Source organism: Hordeum vulgare, chromosome 4H (genome assembly GCF_904849725.1).
Source record: "Hordeum vulgare subsp. vulgare chromosome 4H, MorexV3_pseudomolecules_assembly, whole genome shotgun sequence".
In the NCBI taxonomy this organism is placed as follows: Eukaryota; Viridiplantae; Streptophyta; class Magnoliopsida; order Poales; family Poaceae; genus Hordeum; species Hordeum vulgare.
In genome coordinates, this window is record NC_058521.1 from 1,611,808 (window position 1) to 1,633,958 (window position 22,151).

A 22,151-nucleotide genomic window follows, 5' to 3' on the forward strand; every position below is an offset into this window, starting at 1 on the left:
AAAAGAAGATGGAGTGCAAGAGGAGAGAAACGTACTCGATGCAGACATATGACTAGAAGCACCGGAATCGAAAATCCAATCCATACCTTTGTTGCCTTGGGAGACAAAATTGTTCATGGCCTCGAGGAAGGCGGCTTGGTCCCAGCTCGGCGGTGCAGCAGAGGTCGGTGTAGGAAGGAGAGCCATTGGATACGATGGCGATGACATTAGAGCCGGTGATGGCGACGGAAGGAGAGACGACGGATACGACGGTGAGGGCAGTAGAGCCGGCGATGGGGTGTAGTAGTGGCCGCCGTCATGGTAGGATGGAGCGCCATAAGTTGGAGCAGCATGGTAGACGTGCGTCTGTTGACTAGGCATGAGTAACCCTAGAGAGCTAGTATGGGGCCGAACGCGGGCCTGCCAGGCACCGGCGTACGCCGGAGGAGCGCCGAGGGGAGCCGGAGCGGACTAGGGCATGGGCCAAGCTTGGACGAGCTCTGTCTAGGGATCATGTGGAGGACGCCAAGTTGGAGCTGCTGGTGGCGCAGTTGGAGCTAGTGAAGGTGGAGGCGGAGGCGCCGAGCGCGTCGTAGGCGGCCTATAGATAGGGTTCTTGCCGTGATAATTAGGGATGGGACGCCAGCCTGCTGGTGGAATGGGAGCTGCCAGGGAAGGAGGCGCCGCTGGAGAAGGCTCTGCTGGTGGTGGCACCCCGGGTGACGGAGCGCGCGGAATGGCGGCGAAGAGCTGCAGACGAGCGTCCTTGTTGGATTGAGCACGGTTGGCCCAGTGAAGGAGGGAGCGCACCTCGGCAAAAGTTGGTGGGGGCGCATCATGGGGATGAAGGAGGCCTGCTTGTAGAACTGTTCGATAAGACCGATGAGGAGGGTGTTGATTAGTTGCCGATCTACGACGGGATCACAAAGTTCACGGAGTTCGTCGGCGATCGACTTGAGGCATTGACAGTAGACACTGAGAGAAGAATCTCCTTGCACCGTGTTCCTGAGCTCGGTGTGGAGTAGGTTGGTGCGAGCATCAATGTTTTCCTGGAACAGCTGCCGGAGGGCCACCCAGAGATCAGCAGCGGTGGCGGCATCCCGGACGACGAGGTTAAAGATCTCAGTGGAGAAGGGCAGGTAGATCCATTGGGTGATGGCAAGGTCATCCTTGACCCACTGGGGATCATGGGGCTGCGGCACGGCATCGACGTCGACGTGGAACCATAGATTGCAGCGTCCGAGATGAACTTCCAAGAGGTGGCGCCAATGGTAGTAATTGTGGGAGTTTAGATCGAGGGTGAGTGGGATATAGGGGCTAATATCCGAGACTGTATCGGTGAAGGTGATCATGGGAGGCATAGGTGGTGGGAGAGCAATGGTAGAGGAAGAAGGAGCCGCGGCCGCGCGAGCAATGGTAGCGGCCCGGCGCTCGAAGTAGCGGGGCGGCGGCGACGGCGGTGGGGTGGGCGGCGGAGCCATGCCCTATGACCGAAAAACTGATACCATGTAAGATTGGATAGAACTACTGTTATTGATTATTGACGGGCTCATACATGAGTATATATAGAGTTACAAACCGACTAGGAGTCCTATTATAAATCGACTAGAACAGGTAACTTCAGATCCAAGTAATAGTCTAACAGTAACTTATTCTAGCCATCTTTTCTTTTTCTCTCAAAGAGACGCTCTTGTGTCTATCTCTTAGAATCGTTGGTGTTTGTTACTACTCCTGAATTGTTGGTGTTTGTTCAATGTAAATACTACATCAGTTTTATTTCAGGCCGATTTTGGGTGTACCGCCGGTCGCTGACCACGGCGAAGATGGGTGCTCATCGCCTATGACACCTCAGGCCAACTCCAACGCACGACCCCAAAAGAACGTCTGCTTCGGCTTGTTTTTGTCCGTTTGAGGCGCTAATGGGATAGCCCATGGCCGGGCCGTAGTCGGGTCGGTGCGCCCAACGCACGGCCGCACCCCAAATCATGTCAGGGGTGGATATGATTTTTTTTTTTTTGCAGAACTGAAATAAATGCTGAAAATAATCAAATTATATGCAAACATAATTAAACATTAGTCTTCACTGCCTTCACAGTCCTTAGAACATAATTAGTATAAAACTAAAAAAAGATAAGCGTTGCCCGCACGCTAGCTGCTGCCGTGCCCGTCGATGCCGCGCCCATCACCGTCTCACGCGGCTCCATTGTCGTCCTCCTCGCTAGTGAGGTCGATGTAGGGCGGCGGCGTCAAGAGGTGGGACGATAGTCCCTGGAAGGCGGAACGTGCCTGCACCACCTCCCTCCACGGCGACGGCTCGCGCTCCGGTGACCGCGGTGGCGTGGGGCACCAAGACCTGACCCTCACGGCGTCGGCCATGTCCATGGCCGTGCACGACCAGCTCGACCGCTGGCCCATTAGGCTTGGGTCGAACACGGCAACGGGCTCCTCCTCCACCACCTCCTCCTTCACCTCCTCCTTCGCATCCATCATCTCCAGCTCTAGTATGGCGACCTCGCCAGCCGCAGAGAGGGCCAACATGGTGTCCAGACCCACCCATTGGCGCACCCGGGGACGTGCCCGCCGCGGGCTAGCTGGATGACCAGCAAAGTATGACATACGTTGCACGTCGTGCTCGTCCCGAAGCCAATGGTCCCACGGTGAGGATTCGACAACGTACCTTGGGTCGTAGTACAGGTCGTGAGGCAGGCGGCAGCAGCGACGGTCGATCTCCTTGCGGCGGGCACGGCTGCCCATCGGGATCGACGGGATCGACACCCAATCCATGGACAGATACCAATTATTGGGCAGGTGAGCGTCGCCCCGGGGAGCGGCGTCCCTATTTCCCAATAACGCCGACAAACATCCACGTGAACGTACTGCCGGTCGCGCACCGGGGTGGCCGAAGGGGCGATGGCGAATGCGGGCGGTGCGAGGGCCCTCCGTGGGGCGTGGTGCGGGCTCTGAGCTGACGGCGCGGCGGCGGCCGGGTGACGAACCAACCTCGTGGTCGTGCGTCCCCTTGCGGCCGGTGCTCCACCACACCATGGCTGCCGGCAGCCGGAGAGCTCGAGGAAGGGGAGGTGAGAACTAGGGTTTGGGTGGCAGGTTTTGAGGAGGAAGCAGGACTGCAGTGGGAGCATGGAGTGCGACCGGTGCACGACTTCCCATTTAAGAAGGATGGCTACCGCTCGCTTGGGCGGATGACAGGTGGGACCGACCGCGTGTGCGCAGTTAATTTGAACGGTGGGAGGTAGGTGGCCGCATGCCACGTGGCCGTGATGCGGGCGAGAGCCGCGTCCGATCATTGATCGATTGGACCCAAACCGAATACATGTTTGCGTTTGAAATGGATCATGCGCGGGACCGTAGGGCTTGTGCGTTTTAACCCAAACGAAAGAGGGGAAGGGGACGAGATGGGGTCGTGGGCATGTGAAGCTACAGACCTTGGTCGAAGAAGGTGCATACCATACGCCACACCCTTACCATCTCCTAATTGATTACCTCCTTATTTTTCCTCCAAAATTGCGGTCCAAAATTGTGGCTACCCCGGGCCGGGTGACCACTCTTCCTCTCCAGTCCACGCCGCCGCCGACAGCTTCCCCAACGTCGCCGTGGCCACCATACAAGGTGACCACTCTGCTCACTCTTCCTTTCCAGCCTACGCCGCCGACGACAGCTTCCCCCGACGTTGCCGCGGCCACCATAGAAGGTGACGACCCCCTTTCTCTTCATCCTAGCTCAGACTTGAATTCTCACATCTCATCTGAATAGGGCTCTTGTTACTTCTGACAGAGCACGGAAGGTCTAGCTAGTTTTTTTTGTTTTTTTCTTCTTCTGACATAGCACGGAGGTCGATCCAAGGCTTGGATTTTGAATTTCGGGTGAAAAAAAAAGGATTTCTTGCACTTTCTTTTGTGCGCAAGCCACACTTTTCCTTTACAAGGAATTGTGTATCCTTCTTTTCCATTTTCTAGCATGTGACTGTTGATTTGTGAAAGGTAGTAATAAAGAGGATTTCTAATCTTTGTTTGCACCCTTGTTTTCAGTTCCATCTCAAGCCACTGAACCCTGCAACTACTCGCGAGACAGCAAGGGATATATATCGATCTATCTAGCTTTTCCCCTGCAACAAGATCCGTCTCTCATCTCTCCAATCGATTCAAGGTACGTACTTTGCTGATATATTCCAGCTACACCACACTTACTCTAGCTATTTTTCTCTCTCTGAAAGAGATGATCGTGTGTCTTTGCGTTAGACTTGTTGGTGTTTGTTCAAGGTAAATGCTACATCGGTTTTATTTCTAGCCAAATTTGTGTGCACTGTCTTCTAGTTTGCAAGCCACATTTTTCCTTTCCATTTGTTTCCAGTCTATAGTGACTGAAACTGATTATCCTTCCTGTTAGCATGAGATTTTTTATGTGAAAAAGCCAGGTAGTAATACAGAGGACTAATTTTTATTTGCATGCTTTCTTTCTTCAGTAGCAGCTCAAGCGTGAGCGCACCCCTGCAACCAATGGCGGGGGTTCTGGATGCTTTGGCATCTTACTTGACAAGGATGCTCGCCGAGATGGCCAAGGAGGAGGTGGCCATGCTGATAGGGGTGTCTGAAGGGATCGAAGACCTGAGCATCAAGCTTGGGGACCTCAAGAATTTCCTTGTCGATGCTGATAGGAGGAACATCACCGATGAGAGTGTGCGGAAATGGGTTGGGGAACTGAAGCGTGCCATGTATCAGGCCACCGACATCGTCGACCTATGTCAGCTCAAGGCCATGGAGCAGAGTCCATCCAAGAGCATGGGATGCCTTAACCCACTCCTCTTCTGCATGCGAAACCCCCTCCACGCCCACGACATCGGCACCCGCATCAAGGAACTGAATGAGAAGTTGGATAGCATTTGCAAGAGAGGACGTAGTTTCGACTTCGTCAAGCTGGAAGCCTACCAAGACATGAAGAGGACTCGATCTCCCGCCACTGACCGCAAAACGGATTCATTGATGGAGCGGTCAGGTGCTGTCGGCGAGAAGATTGAGGAGGACACAAGAGCACTCGTCGAGGTGCTTACTAGGGAGGTGGACGGTGGCAAGACTGATCGCCTCCTAGTAGTGGCCATCGTTGGTGTCGGCGGGATTGGCAAGACCACCCTCAGCAAGAAGATCTTCAATGACGATGCTATCAAAGGTAAATTCACTAAGCAGATATGGCTTAGCATCACACAGGATTTCAGTGATGTTGAGCTGTTAAGTAAATCCATTACTGCTGCTGGGGGAGACCTGCCTGGTGGAGGTGCAGCTCGAGACGACAAGGACCTACTTGTTCGTGCTCTCATGAATACCATCAAGGATAAGAAGTTCTTTCTTGTGCTGGATGACATGTGGGGTATCGATGCATGGGATAAACATCTAATGACTCCCTTTAGCTATGGTGGCCGTGGAAGTCGAGTCCTCATCACCACGAGACATGAGGCTGTTGCTCGGAGCATGAAAGCTGTGCACCACCACCACATTGAAAAGTTAGGGCCTGAAGATGCATGGTCATTGCTCAAGAGGCAGGTTGGTACTGCCCCAAACTCTAACACCTCTCCTTTTAGCAGAACATGCAGTCATATATGTATCTTTGTTGGATCAAGGCACATCGAGACAAACTTTAGAGTACATATATACTGTTATAATCAAGTTAAATATAATATAATGTATTGCGTCCCAACATACTCTCTAGTGCGTCATTGCAAATGTCTTCAGTTGATTGACTACTATTAATTATTAATAGTTGCTTGTCAAAAGATTAATATATATGTGTACCACAATAAACATTATACAAGTTGTATTGCTCTTTTTCCATGAGTTTCGCTATTAGCACAAGTTCATTTAAATACCATTCACATTTATTTACTTGTTTGGGCAAATAGTAATTAACTACTAGAACATCTGATCTAAAATCTTGGTCATTTTAGAATCTTGCGAACCAAGTTTTTCTAAGTTTGACCATATAAAAATAAAATTATATCATCTGATACATAAATTGATATCATTATATTCATTAGAAAATCTATTTTTATTGCTAGGTAATGTAAGGACACAAGCTTGCATATAACTTAATGGTCAAGATCTATGAGTGTTAGGACCTTGTCATGCCCAAAAACCTATATGTCAGATCAAATGAAATATTCATGGTGTATATGTGTGTACTTAAGACTTCGTGTTTCACGATAATATATAAGGTAGACAAAATATATCAGTTAGGATAAATGAATAGTATGTAGTTGTGCATGATTTCTGCCTTAGTAGACTTTTTTTTATTTGGAAAAGAAGGATATACCCCGGCCTCCGCATCTCGACGATGCATGCGGCCATTTTATTAATTATTCACAAAGACCATACAATGCAATACATCAATAATCTTGAAGCCATCATCTAGCCAACACATGTTGCTACTCCTATCCTTTTGATGAAGGGATGCCGAATATTCGAGTCAAATACCAAACAGACAACGCACCAAAGCCTAACATCTAAAGCCGGGTGCCCCATCCCGAACACATCCCAGGACCAGGTCACACACCGGACCGACGCACTCTCAGAGGCTAGAGGCTGCCGCCGCCATCTTCCATCCATCCATCTCCAGAGCAGAAACTGACGCAGCGCCCTTGCTTGGCGCCAGACAACGCCACCATCTTGTACGTATCCGTTCACACGCGCCCGTCGCTGAACCTCCGGGGTGCCATGCCGCCGGGGTCCACCGTAGGCCTTGCGGTAGATGTAACATTGCTCCTCCTCTTGTCCCCTCCAGCCAGCACATGCTCCAAAACGATGCCCCCAAGAGGGACAACGACATCGAAGGTACCATCATCGTACAATTAGGTAGACCCAGATCCAGGGTTTCCCCCGGAGAGCATCACGAGTGGGGTGCCACCACCTGCAACAATGATGCCTCAAGAAGGGAACGACGTCATAGACGCCGCCATCTTCCGCCCTGGCCGTAGTCGGCAAGATTTTCACCGGATGTCACGCCCTTCCGATCTCGTAGCTGATTGGAACCGAACGGAGCCTCTTCGCGAAGACTAAAGCCGCCGCTGGTACGCCGGCAGGGAGCCTTGAGCCGTCCCTCGCCTGTCCTCCACGCGCTGCCGGTTGGAAAGAACGATGCCGGGACGGATCTGGATGGAACGCCAGATCCGCGGCTTTTGTCCATTAATCTTAGGCATAGACTCCACCGAGGGAAAGAACACCATACCGTCCATGGATCTGTCCGCGGCCACACAGGCAAGGGGCACCGCCCTATCTTCTTCTCGCGGATCTAACGTCGAAGTCGCCCCTGCCGCCTCCGGAAGATCCCGCAGCACACCACCCGACCTAGCACTTTGGCGGCTGGCCCACCACCACCGCGGACTAGGCCGGCGTTAGTGGCGACAGGAAAGGAGACGGAAGGGACCGGTGGAGCTAGGGTTTGGTCCCCTGGCGACGCCCAGGGGAGGCAATGTGAGGGAGTCTCGTCGGTTGTTCACTCAGGAACGATTAATTAACGAGTGACCTTACACTTCTCCACTAGAATTTAATCAGACAGTGTGTAACTTTTACTCCTTTTGAATATAGTTCATCTTAGGACATGGATGAGACAATTATTTCAAAACTTGGCTATAACTGTATTTACCCACATTGATTACATGAAATTGACACTATTACATCTACCGTGGAATATATTTTCATGTTGTACTACATTATAATTTCTAGCAACATATCTCTATTGAATTTAGTGGAAACTTTGTTTCACTTTGAAGACTTTGTCAATGTACCAAGCGAGATACATTTGTGGTTAGATGGAGTATTAGTTTGGTTTATTCACCGATCTAGCATATGATTAGTAAATGAAATAAATACATTATCTGATCACAAATGTCGCTTGTCATGTCCCCTTTGTTGCTGATGCCAGATATTTAAATTGATTGTAGGTACTCACAACAGAGGAAAACAGACATGAGGTTGATGTGCTAAAGGATATTGGCTTGCAAATTCTTGCAAAATGTGATGGTTTACCACTTGCTATTAAAGTGATGGGTGGACTTCTATGCAATAAGGAAAAATCACGGGGTGATTGGGAAGATATCTTGCATGATGATATATGGTCAGTATCTCCAATGTCAGATGACCTAAACTATGCAATATATCTTAGTTACCAGGACATGTCCCCTCACTTAAAACAATGCTTCCTGCACTTCTCACTTAAACCCAAGAAGGTAGTGCTATCTATCAATGAAATCGTGTCCATGTGGATTTGTGAAGGATTGGTTCAAGCAGGCTCAAAGAGTTTGGAAGAGGAAGGGAAAAAGAACTACAAAGAGCTAATATTAAGAAACCTTATAGAGATAGATCCATCATTCCCTAGCCGACTTATCTGCAACATGCATGATGTCGTTCGCTCATTTGCTCAATTTATGGCTAGGGGTGAAACAATGGTAGCTCACAATGGAGATGCTGCTAAAAGAACCCTTAGATCATCCAATTTTCTTAGATTGTCTATAGAAACCAAAGGAGTGGGATCAGATGAATTTGAGTGGAGATATTTAAGAGAGCAGAAATTGCTTAGGACATTAATATCAACTACAAACCTCAAAACTGAGCCTGGTGATTCATTGATTAACTTCCCAAGTCTACGTCTTCTACATATAGAATCTGGAAGTATTGCTGCACTAGTTGAATGTGTGCATCAACTCAAGCACCTGAGATATTTGTCACTAAAGAGGACTGATATGTCTAGTCTTCCAGAAAACATCCACGAGATGAAATTCCTACAGCATATTTGCCTTGAAGGGTGTGAAAGTTTTGTGAAACTTCCTGATGGCATTATCAAGCTGCAAGGTTTGAGATTTCTTGATATTGGGGGCACGTGTGTAAATAGTATTCCCAGGGGTTTCCAGGCTCTTACAAATCTGAGGTTACTGTGTGGTTTTCCAGCCTATATTGATGGTGATTGGTGTAGTATGGAAGAGTTGGGGTCTCTTTCCCAGCTTAATTATCTTGCACTAGAGAGACTAGAAAATGTATCTAGTGCGTTGTTGGCTGCAAAGGCAATGGTAAATGAAAAGAAACAACTTACTTATCTTGCTTTGAAATGTGGTAGTAGAGTGGGAGATGTCTCTGATCCCGAGAAGCAAATACTTGAGGCGGTGTTTGACGCGTTTTGTCCTCAGCCTTGCATAGAACAGATCATCATAGAAAGATATTTTGGCCGCCGGCTCCCAGGATGGATGGCGTCCACAGCTATGGTGCCCCTCGAGAGCTTGAAGCTTCTATGCCTCGAACACCTGCCCTGCTGCACCCAACTCCCGGATGGGTTGTGTCGGCTCCCTTATTTGGAGTGGCTACAAGTGGACGGGGCCTCAGTAATCAAGTGTGTCGGTCCTGAATTCGTCCAACAGTACAGTCAACGGCACCGTCCTTCACCTCAGTTTGCTGCTACGTTTCCCAAACTCCACAAGTTGGATTTTACAAGAATGGGGGAATGGCAGGAGTGGGTTTGGGACACGGAAGTGAAAGCTATGCCCTTCTTGGAGGAACTTGGTATCAGTGGCTGCAAACTGGGTCGTATGCCTCCAGGACTTATGTCCCATGCAACGGCTTTGAAGAAGCTAGTAATATGGAACGTCCAACGTCTCCCCTCTCTAGAGAACTTTGTCTCTGTAGTTGAGCTCGACTTGGGAAAACTACCCGAGCTGGCCATCATCTCCAATCTTCCAAAATTACAAAAGCTTGATATCAAGTACTGCCCAAAGCTCGAGACGCTGAAGGACATGGATGCACTCCGGAGACTCGGGCTGAGAGTTTTCAGCTGGGAAAATCAACTTCCGGTGTACCTGCGGACTGTAAAGCCTAGTCATTTGCTGCTGACCTGCAACCTAGTAGTACTCACGTCCATGGCTGAGGGTGAATCTAGCTCCGAGTGGGACAAGTTCAGTCATATCAAGCAGGTCGAGGCTTATGCAGAGGATGGAGGAGACGAGAAGAAATGGCACGTGCTCTACACGTCTGAATCCGGCAACATACAGACAAATATTCATCAGGTAATATTTTGGTCACTTTCTCATTCAATCTAGCTAGTAATATTCTTCCTTAATGCAATCCTTGTTGGTTCCATGCGTATTATTTACTATGATAGCTCAAATATATCTCCACTATTTCGTTTTGCTTGCCAGAATCGACTGGTGGAAGAAGAGGACTAGCCCGCAACTCAGAGCGGAACGAGGAAGCAGACATCGATATCCAAAAAAGGATAGATATACGTATGTATGTCTGCTACTGCATCTTCTAGTTTCGAGTATTCTTGCCTCTTTCATGACAATCGGAATCTCATGCTTTATGTCATGATCAAATCCATGCATGTAGGCCCACTTAAATCAAGGAAGCCTCCACTTCTTCGCATTTGTCCATGCGAGTCTCTGGGGGGAAAGGTTGTTCTGTGTGATATGGCATCCAGGTGCACCTTCTACATGAACACGAGCAGTCCACCATCCGATTGTGATGGAATAGTTTTCTACACGTCTGAATCCTGTAACACAGAGACAAATATTAACCAGGTAATACTTTGGACTCTCTTTCTCATTCAATCTAGCTAATAATATTCTTCCTTAATGTAATTATTGTTGGTTCCATGAATATTATTTACTATATGATACTCCCTCCGCCCCAAAATAATTGTCTCAACTTTGTATTAGCTCTAGTAAAAAATTGTAATAAGCTTAAGACACTTATTTTGGGACGGAGGGAGTACAAGATAGCTGAAATATATCTCCACTATTTCCTTCTTCTTGCCAGAATCGATTGGTGGAAGAAGAGGACTAGGCCGCAACTCGAGCGGAACGATATACGTACGTATGTCTGCTACCAATCGATCGGTGGAAGAAGAGGTGTAGGTTTATTTTGTGGATCTGGTGGGTAGCACATGCGCATGCGTGCGAACTGGAGAGTAGATTCGTTCGAGGTAACAAGATTCGTGCAAACTGGGGAAAGGTTGTATGTGAGATGACATGCAGACAAACTGTATGAAATTAGAGGTCAGTTCTATTTCCACCGGCCACACCCAGCCCTACCTCCATCCTCTCGCATCTCACCCCACATCACCACAAACGCCTCTAGCAACAGCCACCGCGCCGCCATGGATCGAGGAAGAGGCCGCATCTCTGCGGATTTGTAATATACTCTAGCTAGTACATATTCTCTTTCATGTGCTCTCCGGTTATTATGACTGAACCAAAACGTTTTAAACGTCCGCCAGTCAACATTTTGTATCCATTTGTCACGTGAGCGATTTGCCACATCAAAACATGATTTAAATTTTGGTCAGTGATTTTTACGATGGTCAATGATAGCGTTTGGTGTGTTTTGCTAGGTTTTATAAAGTGGTGGAGTTTTACATTTTGTGATATGATTGTGGTGGGTTTGTACATTTTACTATCTTGTAGACTATTGTGATAAAAAGACGGCCAACCACCTATCATCATTGTGGCCTTCAAGGTGGAAAGTGCATGAATCGAAAGTGCAACCTGCTGGGCACTCTATGCCTTCTCCTTGTAAACCAGCCTACAAATGTTGAGCCAGAGCCAGCATCTTGTGGAAGTTTGTCTGGCCGAGAAGAGAACGTTTCTCAGCCAGAATCGAAAATTAATAATTCGATAATTATATGATGAGGAAGAAACAAACTTTTAATGCTCTAAAGAAAGCTAATTTTAAGAAGTATTTTTTTACCAACTTTTTGCCACTAATTGTCTGTAGCACACAAAACTTTCGGGCATTTCAAACCATATTCAATTTTTTTTATTTGCAAAAAGTACCTTTTGCACCCAGCGTGATGGGAAATAAACGAAAATACCGCAGAACAATTGTTCTACGGTCACGGTTCAAAAACAAATTACAACTGTATGAACTAGATGATGACCAAGGAGATGATTCTGATTTATTTTTTCTACTCCTCACTGTCACTATATATACTGCCTTAGTGCGGTGCTCCACTGCACTTGTAAACAAGTGTCATCCATGCCTTTTGCGCAGTACGTCGTGCTCTCTGGCAGTCGTCTTCTCTTCTTGCTAAACAATTGTGCACTCCACTTGTTAACAGAGGTCCCTTCGTACTGAATAATATACCTCTCCGTTACTATCATCGTGTCCATCAAAAACTCTGTTTGGAGTGGAGATGGCGTAGTATACGTTTTGGAGGCAGCTTTTGCTAGTAGAGTATACTACCACCGCAAAAGGTCACGACTGCATGTACAGCGATTCCCTTTTCATGCACGCAAGGTTCAGATTTTAATAGGCACAGATGACAGAGAGCGCGCGTCGATCAGAGCGTCAAGCCGTGCACGCCGCGCCTCATCCTCGGATGCTGCGAAGAGATGCTCACTGCCCCCTGACCATTTTAACATAAATACAAACAAATGAACATGCTGTCATGTGATGGGTTATTTTATGTGTGTGCATGTGAATTGGATTAGAGCATATACAGCACAAATCCGACCCCTCGCGTGCCCGCAAACGCTTGAAAACCTTAAATCAATATTGTTACGTGCAACCTAAACCTAATAGTAAGTGGAGCTCGGTCGGCTCCGTCATGCTCATATCTAGCGACCGGCTGCATCCGACGCCAGACAATACACACCATCTTTGGTGAGGCAGCGATGGCACCATTACCGGCGAAATCATGCATCATCTTTGCAGACGCAATGGATTCCAGACGAAAGGAGTCCGAGCGCTATCCCCTTTTCATGCACGCAAGGTGCAGATTTAAAAGGCTCAGACGACAGAGAGCGCGCTTAGATCAGAGCGTGAAGCCATGGACGCCGCGCTTGGTGAGTTGCCTCATCCTCGGATGCTGCGAAAAGATGTTCACTGCCACTGGCTGTCTGGGGACAAACGTCCGCCCTGACCGTTCCAACATAAATACAAACGAATGAACTGTCTGGGAACAAACGTCCGCCTTGACCGTTCCAACATAAATACAAACGAATGAACGTGCTGTCATGCGAGGGGGTTATCTTATGCGTGTGTATGTGAATTGTATTAGAGCATATACACTACAAATCCGACTCTTCACATGTCCGCAAATGCTTCAAAACATTAAATCAATATTATTAGTATATGTTTTGGAGGCAGCTTTTGCTAGTATACAACGATATCCCCTTTTCATGGAATTTAAAAGGCACAGACGACAGAGAGCGCGCATCGATCAGACTATCCATAATAGGAGTAATATAGGTAGTAATATAGATGCCACATAAGTAAGAAATATAACGTGGCAACTAATTAATGAGAAGAGAGAGAAATTGAGTAACTTAGCATGTTACTCATACTAGGAGTAACATAACGGATACCAAGACAAGATGAGTCTATAGGCTAATAAATGAAAGACTCAACGTTACTACTCCTATGTTACTATCCATTATGGATATAGTAACTTAGACTAGTAACATATGTGTGTTACTACTCTATGTTTACTCCCCATTGTGAGTAGTCTCAGAGCGTGAAGCCGTGGACGCCGCCCCCGGTGAGTTGCCTCATCCTCGGATGCTGCAAAAAGATACTCACTGCCCACTGACTGCCTAGGGACAAACGTCCGCCCTTACCGTTCCAACATAAATACGAACGAATGAATGTGCTGTCATGTGATGGGGTTATTTTATGGGTGTGCATGTGAACTGTATTAGAGCATACACAGTACAAATCCGACCACTCACATGCCCGCAACCGCTTTAAAACCTTAAATCAATATTGTTACAAGCAACGTAAACCTAATAGTAAGCGGAGCTCGGTCGGCTCCGTCATGCTCATGTCTAGCGACCGACTGCGTCGGACGCCATACGGATCACACCTCTTTGGTGAGGCAGCGATGGCACCATTACCGGCGAAATCATGCGCCATTTTTGCGGACGCAATGGATTCCAGACGGAAGGAGTCCGGGCGCTATCGTTGGACAGCCTCCTCCCTGGAGTGGCAGGGTGCAAGCCAGACGGCCATCTCCTCCTCGACGCCGCGTGGGATGAGGTCATGATTGATGGATCTAGATGTGTATGCTCGGAAGCTTTGTCCGCAATGCCAAAGAAGGTCGGAGATCGATGAACGGGGGCTTGGGTGGGGGAGTGGAGTGAAGTGGAATGGAATGGAGTTGCTAGGGTTTTTTGTAGGAAGAGGATCGAGGCGAATATATGTGGGGTCGGTTGGGCCATGGTGGGCCGGCTTCGACGCGGCGGACGTGTCTGGGGCGCTCATGCATCCCATATTTGTCTTAGATTTTAGCTGAATACGAGGGATATCGGCCAGCCCGGGCGTTTGAGGTTTGTTTGAGAAGCCTACGTGAATAGTTGTTTAGTGACCGGACAGTCATAGTAATTGTAATATGTACGATCGTTACGACTTAACAAAGACAATTTACATAAGCGGATTTAGAATATCAACTAGGAAAACATGCTTTATGTGCAAAATGTCCTTTACTATACATAATATATAGTATGGACATTTGATCTACAAAATATTAAGCTGACTTATTGTTCTTTCCTAGAAATAACACTTGCATGAGTTGATCATTTCTACATATGTGCGCGTGTGTGCGCGTGCGCACACGCATGTGTAAGACATCGAAATGACAAAACCTCTAGGCCTTTTGTTAAGTTGGAATCACTGGTAAGCCCTCGCAAAAAAAAGTTGGAATCATTGGTAAGGAAATGAATAATTGTATTATTTATATTGGAATGCACATTGTGACAATATATATGTACATTTCTCTGTGATCTTGAATATATTGTCATATTTCCACATAAAATTTTTGTTTTATTTTTTAGAAAAAATACTATATTGAAAAGAAAAAAATGGTTTTCAAAATGAGATAAATACACTCATGGTCACTGTATTTGGGACGAAAGCACGATACGGTCACTGACCATTGGAATACGCTCGTTACGGTCACTATATACGATGGAACGTGATTGTACGGTCACTGTAGCACGTATGCGGTGCGTACAGGCCTAGTTTGACCTATTGTTGACCGCCACGTACTGGTCTCTCATTCGGCCAACGATTCATGAGGGGGTTATTTGTAAAAGAACCAAAATCCCCAATCCCTCAAATCCCTAACCCGCGGTGTCCCCCTCAAATCCCTAACCCTCCGTCGCTCTGCTCTGCCTCCGTCGCTCTGCTCGGTCACTGTCGCTCTGGCGCTGTCCACCGCAAGCTCTGGCGGTCATGTCTCTCACGAGCTCGTCCTCCTCTGATGTCCGCCGTCGGGCGTTGGCGCTGCCGCTGATCCGCTGCGCAGGCTGCAAGGAGAAAGTGCGCATGTTTGTGTCCACCACTGAGAAGCACGATGGATGGGTCTTCTACAAGTGCCAAAATCATGGGGTTAGTGTTTCCATGGATTTATCTCTTCCATTTATGTCTTGTCCATGCATTCTATTCCGTTTTGGATGCAAAGATTGAACTTTTTTTTTACCTTGCCATGTATTTTTGGATAGGTGAGTTGTGAGTTCTGGCGTTGGGAATTGGAGTACGTGCAGTACCTGGTTGAGAATCACTACCTGGTTGGCGATGCAGCTGTGGATGCTATTGGTGCGGCTGAGGAACGCAGGGAGCAACTTCTGAATGCACAAGAGCTTCATTACATGAATGGATCAACCAGCATGTCTAAGAAGTTTGTGAAGAGAGAGAGTGGCAATGTGATGACCAGGCAGCAAGCTGCTGCACTGATGAAGCTTGGGAGAGAGCCGGTGATGCTCATGAAGATCCTGCTTGTTGTTGTGCTGATGTTAGGTGTTGGTGCATTGGTGCTATACATGGTGAAGAACTGAAGACTAGCTGCATTGGTGATGCCAGGTTCATTTTGGGACACTGCAATGATGTTAGTAGTGGTGGCAGTCCTAGTTTGTGTCATGTAGTTTGTTTCATGTAATGGTGGCAGTCCTAGTTTGTGTCATGTAGTTTGTTTCATGTAATGGTCTCATGTAATGGTGGAAGTGACAATGCTATGCTGAACCCTATGTTATATCATTCCTTCTTAATATGTGATTGTCTACAAATAGGACCAAAATGACCAAATAAGAAGGAAGTCTTTTCCAAACTTGACAAATAGGACCAAAATGACCAAATAAGAAGGAAGTCTTTTCCAAACTTGACAAATATGCCAAACTGACCAAATATAATGCATGAAAACTTGTTGTCACAACCAAATAAGTCTTGCCCATCATCCACATACAAAAGAAAATAGCCATGTTTCTTACATGGACAATATTGCAGTCACTATGAATAATACTATCTAAAGACATCAAACATTGAAGATCCTGGAGCCTTCTTTGGATAGGCAGCTTCATTGTCAACCCAGCTTTGTTTTCTTTTTGCAGCAGCCATGCTTTGCTCCCTTGCTTTTTTTGTAGCAAGCTTCTTCTCCTCTTCTTTTCTGGCAGCAGCAAGCTTCTTCTCCTTTTCTTTTCTGGTAGCAGCAAGCATCTTCTCCTCTTGTTTTCTGGCAGCAGCAAGCTTCTTCTCTTCTTCTCTTTTTGCAGCAGCAATTATCTTCTCTTCTTCTCTTTTTGCAGCAGCTGCTTCCCTCTGTGCTCTCTTTTCTTCCTCTTTGTTTTGAGCAGCAGCTCTCCTCTCTGCTTCTTGCCTTGCCTTCTTCTCAGCAGCTAATGTTTTCATTGTGTCTTGAATAATCTGTCTTGTCTCAGCTTGAGCTTTCTTGTTGATTTCTGCTTCTTCTTTCTTTTTGGCAGTTGTCTGTGCAGCAACCAATCTTCTTCTCTCTGCTAGTTCAGCCTTCTTCTGTGCAACCTCATGTTTCTTTCTTGCTACCTCTTCAGCTCTCCTCAATTCCTCTTGTCTTCTAGATGCCAGAATGGCCTGCTTCCTCTCCTCTAGTTCCCTATCTCTCTGGTTCTTCATGGCCTCCAATTTCTGTGCCAACTCACCAGGCCTGATGGTATTTGAACTTGCTTGGCTGCCTTGGCCATCAAGAGACTGGTTTAGCACCACTTGGGCAGCATTCAGGAAACTAGAAGATGGTAGTGGCCTTTGTTCCACAACTCTAGGTATTGGCATCTAAAAAATACACAAGTGTCCATTGTGAGATCAATACTGCAGTACTAGTTATGTTATGGGGTATGGAGTAGTTATGTTACCTGGGCAATCATGTTGTCTACCATCAGATCTTCATATGTTGCAGAAGGTTCTTGATGGTCCTGCTGAAATGCAAAAGTTTGTGTTAGATAAATGCCAAACATGATCAACTTCAGTGTGTTAAAACATGATCATACAAGTGTTACCTGTGTTAAAACAGGATCAACTTCAGTGGATGTAGCTGTTTGTTCTGGATTTGTCACACTGTCAGCACCTTGTTCTGGATGAGGCACACTGCCAGCACCTTGTTCTGGATTTGTCACACTGCCAGGACCTTGTTCTTGATTTGTCACACTGCCAGCCCTTGGTGGTGGCAGTCCAACCTTTTTGTGCTTGCAACCCCTGGTGTTGTGGTCTGCCTCACCACAGTAAGAACAGTGCATGATGACACCATGCCTTGTTATTTTCTTCCCTCCCCTTCTATGATCAACCTCTCCAGGTGCTTGTCTTCTTCTGGTACATGGTCTACCCACATGCTTCTGGTACAATGGTGGCTGAATTGGGGGCCCATGTAAATCCTCCCACTCTCTCCTATCTTTGCAAGGATATATAATATTACCATATGCTCTCTTGAACATCTCCTTTGAGTAGCAAGGGTCAACCATCAGAAGAGGATCAATTCTATCATTCCCGCAGTAGGCTATGACATGAGAGCATGGAACCCTTGATTTCTGTATCCTTCTGCAGGTGCATGTTCTCTTGTGCATGTCCACAATGTAATCAACTCGTCTATCACCTACTAGAAAAAGGCCATCTCCTGATCCCTCCACATAGCATGTGTTTGCAAATTCTGTTGCCTTCTCAACCTTCTTCCTGATCTTTGGGCAAATATCACCAGGCCATTTATCTGACTCCATCTGCTTGTTGTAATGCCTTGTCATTAGCTGTCTATAAATCCTATCAACCATGCTAAGTATTGGTAGTTCCCTAGCCTCCAGAATGTACCTGTTGAAAACTTCACATATGTTGTTTAGCAAAATATCACATTTGGGCAAGTCTTTCTGAAAAGCTTTAACCCAAGTATCAGGTTCTAGCTCTTGCAACCACTTGTAGGCATCAACATTCAGTAGCTTCATTTCCTCCATGCCTTGTTCATACAGTTGAACTGTGTTACTCCTTGCTATCTTCCATAGTTGATTCTTCAATACATGACCCTTGAAAGATTGCTGAAAGTTTTGCCACATGTGCCTAACACAAAATCTGTGTTCAACTTCAGGGAACAATTCTTCAACTGCATTGATGAGCCCCTTTTGTTTGTCTGACATTATGGTCCAAGGTTCAGTGTTTATGATGCCTAGATCTCTTTTCAATGTGTCAAGAAACCATGCCCAGTTAAGGGTATCCTCAACCTCAACCACAGCTATTGCTATTGGAAATATGCAGTTGTTTGGATCTACACCAACAGCTGCAAGTAGTTGACCTCTGTATCTAGTCTTAATATGACAACCATCAAGGAAGATGACAGGTCTACAACCTTGCAGAAATCCTATATTAAAAAGAAAAAAAATACTATATTGAAAAGAAAAAAAATGATTTTCAAAATTAATATTCTTTACCGATAAAGACTGAACTTGTTTTATTTTCATAGTTTATATTGTCATGTACCAGTCGCTAGAATAGCAGTTTGTCGTGGACTGAACAACACAAATGACTGTCAGAAAGTGGAGTTTGTTCAAGCTCCTAGAAATTAAGATGACTTAGAGCAACTCTAACCGACCGACTCAAACAGAGGTCGATTTTGTTCATGTTTTGTCAGTTTGGGTCTCCATGGCGGACATCAACGCCCGTTTCCGTGTTTGCGTCGGTCCATGCATCCAACGCTGGCCCGACCCATATATAGTATGAACATTTGATCTACAAAATATTAAGCTGACTTATTGTTCTTTCCTAGAAATAACACTTGCATGAGTTGATCATTTCTACATACGTGCGCGTGTGTGCGCGTGCGCACACGCATGTGTAAGACATCGAAATGACAAAACCTCTAGGCCTTTTGTTAAGTTGGAATCACTGGTAAGCCCTCGCAAAAAAAAGTTGGAATCATTGGTAAGGAAATGAATAATTGTATTATTTATATTGGAATGCACATTGTGACAATATATATGTACATTTCTCTGTGACCTTGAATATATTGTCATATTTCCACATAAAATTTTTGTTTTATTTTTTAGAAAAAATACTATATTGAAAAGAAAAAAATGATTTTCAAAATTAATATTCTTTACCGATAAAGACTGAACGTGTCAGTTTGGGTCTCCACGGTGGACATCAACGCCCGTTTTCGTGTTTGCGTCGGTCCATGCATCCAACGCTGGCCCGACCCATTTTAGCCGACACGTGAAAAAAAATCAGACATTTTCGAAAATAAAAAATGAATATTAATTAAACATTAAAGTCGGCCACGAAGGCGGCAAGAGTCCACGTGTCTCCATTACCTTAATTAAACATTAAACCTAAACTATGAGGCTGCCTAGACGTCGTCGTTGGGGTTGGTGAGGTCAACCAGCCTGGACGCAGGGCCGGCCCACGGGAACGATGTGTTCTAGAGCGCCACTGCTTGTGCATCCGTCATTTGTCGCGCCGGCGCGGGCTGTGCTAGCGGCGGTGGCACTGCAGCAGGTCGTCGATGCGCTCCTCCGCCAGGTGCAGTTCCCTCCAGTGTTGGAGGTAGGCGGCCTCCTGTTACGGTGTCACGTCCAACCAGATGGGCGGCACGCTGACCCACTCGCGGACGTAGCCAGTCCACTAGTTGACCTCCGGCTGCGGCTTGCTCTTCGGCGGAGAGGGAACGACGTTGTCCGCCGCCGATGGCCTCCGCGAGTTGTGCCTCGTACGCCATGTGCTCCTCATCGGCCTTGCGTCGCTCTTCCTCCTCTCTCTAGTGGAGTGCGGCTGCAAGCGTTGCCTAGTAGGTGGCCTCCGCCTCCTGGTCCTCGTCACTAACGACGGGCGGGGGCGGCTGAGGGCCTCCTGGCTGCACGCCGCGCCAGCGCTACTCCTTGTGCTCGATCGCGAACCAGGCCTTCCAAAGGGGAGAGTCGGCCGCATACGCAAGGTCACACCGCTGCTCCGGCCTCAGCTGCCGCTTCCGGTGACTCACCTCCTCTGCGTGCATCCAGGCTGACCGCGACACGGCCGGCACCGAGATCCTCTCCGGATCCAGATGCCAGTGGTGAGGGAGGGTGATATCCGGATACGACAGCGGGACGCAGTGCTCCCAGTGCCACCGCGCTTGGTGCTGCAAAAAAATGATGTCGGTCGTAGCAAAAAATTAACACAGTTGTAGTAAAAGTAAAAAACATCAATTGTAACGAAAAATCCAATAAACTGAAGTTGCAACCAAATGTACATGCAGCTTTTTTACTGGACAAATGTAGCAAATTAAACCGCTTGCAGCAAATATGACACTGATTGCAACATTTTAGACGGAAAAATGTTGCATGCCCAGTCAACGCTCAGCGCGCGGGTCGCGTGCGGCCGGCCGAACGGTTCGGTCGGCGCACCGACCACAAGCGTTTACCTTGAGATTAACAGTAGGCTGCCCCGACCCCTCTTGCTAGGGGTTCCTCCCCTCTCCCTGCCAACCGCCGCCGGCCGAACGGTTCGGTCGGCGCACCGGCCACAAGCGTTTACCTTGAGATTAACAGTAGGCTGCCCCGACCCCTCTTGCTAGGGGTTCCTCCCCTCTCCCTGCCAACCGTCGCCGGACGAACGGTTCGGTCGGCGCACCGGCCACAAGCGTTTACCTTGAGATTAACAGCAGGCTGCCCCGACCCCTCTTGCTAGGGGTTCCTCCCCTCTCCCTGCCAAGCGCCGCTGGCCGCCCTCCCGCCGCCGCAGGATATCTGTAGGTGATACACAATAGGACTTATTAGGTTCAGTTTTGTTGAGCTGGTGGATATCACATGCTGATGCGTGCAAACTGGAGAGTAGATTCGTTGGAGGTAACAAGATCCGTGCATCCCGCTAGCCGCGTCAGTAGTCCAACATATTACCATTCGTTGGTGCATGCATGTGATCGATGTGCGTGGAAATATATTTTTACTCCGATCGATGGAGTAGAGATCGAGAAAAACAATGCAAAAACAGATTTAACAAACTGCACTCATCAAGGAAAATTAAAATAGGCTGTTAATGAAGGGGTGTGGATCCAGTCACGAGCAAGCAAGCGTTCAAGATCCAGCCGTTGCGGGCAACATTCAATCAAAAAATTTTTTGCCGAAAAGAGGATAACTTTGTTATCATCCCACTGCATCGGATGATGCACATAGTTATCTTTGTTATCGCCTGGCATTGCCCCTTCTCGTGCACTGCCTCCATCACAGTACGGCGTGGCTGGGCCATGACACCGCGATGGCGAGGGTCGCAGTGATGCGGCGGTTGATTGCCATGGTGGTGGGACTAGCGATCGGCGGTGCACAGCGAGGTTGCCTTGGAGGTGACATCCAGGTGTTTGCTAGCTTTCAAAAACAGAAGTGACAAGTGGAGGCGGTAACATTGGAGAATTTCATTTTCTGTAGTGCTTCTCGAATGCCGAGTCGTTACTTTTAGGGTAAAAACTAAGATCTGACCTTTAATGGTTGTTCCTTGCAATTGTCTTACAGGAAGTATTGTTTTGAGAGATCAAACTTTGTTGAAGGTATTAGATCGGGCGACATAGGCGTTTGTGCACTATTTTCTTTTTCAAGGTGTCGCTTTTGGAGACCATGTGATGTTTTTTGGGTGTTGTATTTGATGATGGTTTGTGTCCTTCCGTTTTAAGGAGATGATCACTGTGGCTACGCCTTTTTCGGTTCTTTTTTGTTCTGTGTACAACTTAATGTCTTTGTGGCATCTTGTTATGTAGAGACTATGTGTAAATGGTATATTTCTGACAAATATACATTTTAAAAAATGGATTTTATTCCTTCAAGTATACTTTAAAAAATATAATAAAATATTCCTATGCTATGCGCACACATAGCAGAGAGTCTACAGCTCATTCGTCTATAAAAGTACTACCAGGCGTACGTACATACTACTGCACTG

At 47.1% G+C, this 22,151-nt stretch overlaps 1 protein-coding gene across 1 annotated transcript; it reads left to right on the top strand.

Annotated features, from left to right (window-relative positions):
- Positions 1 to 4,084: 4,084 nt before the first annotated feature.
- LOC123446823 (disease resistance RPP13-like protein 4) lies at positions 4,085 to 10,233 on the top strand. The gene is made up of 4 exons (XM_045123365.1): positions 4,085 to 4,143; positions 4,460 to 5,531; positions 7,925 to 10,033; positions 10,166 to 10,233. The coding sequence occupies exons 2-4, from the start codon at positions 4,494 to 4,496 to the stop codon at positions 10,190 to 10,192; spliced, it is 3,174 nt and encodes a 1,057-aa protein (XP_044979300.1). The 5' UTR covers positions 4,085 to 4,143; positions 4,460 to 4,493; the 3' UTR covers positions 10,193 to 10,233.
- The last annotated feature ends 11,918 nt before the right edge of the window (positions 10,234 to 22,151 follow it).

Coding starts and splice junctions, on each gene's coding strand:
- LOC123446823 (XM_045123365.1), top strand. CDS start 4,494: ATGGCGGGGGTTCTGGATGCTTTGGCATCTTACTTGACAAGGATGCTC. Junction 5,532..7,924: donor GGTCATTGCTCAAGAGGCAG/GTTGGTACTGCC, acceptor AATTGATTGTAG/GTACTCACAACAGAGGAAAA. Junction 10,034..10,165: donor TACAGACAAATATTCATCAG/GTAATATTTTGG, acceptor TTTGCTTGCCAG/AATCGACTGGTGGAAGAAGA.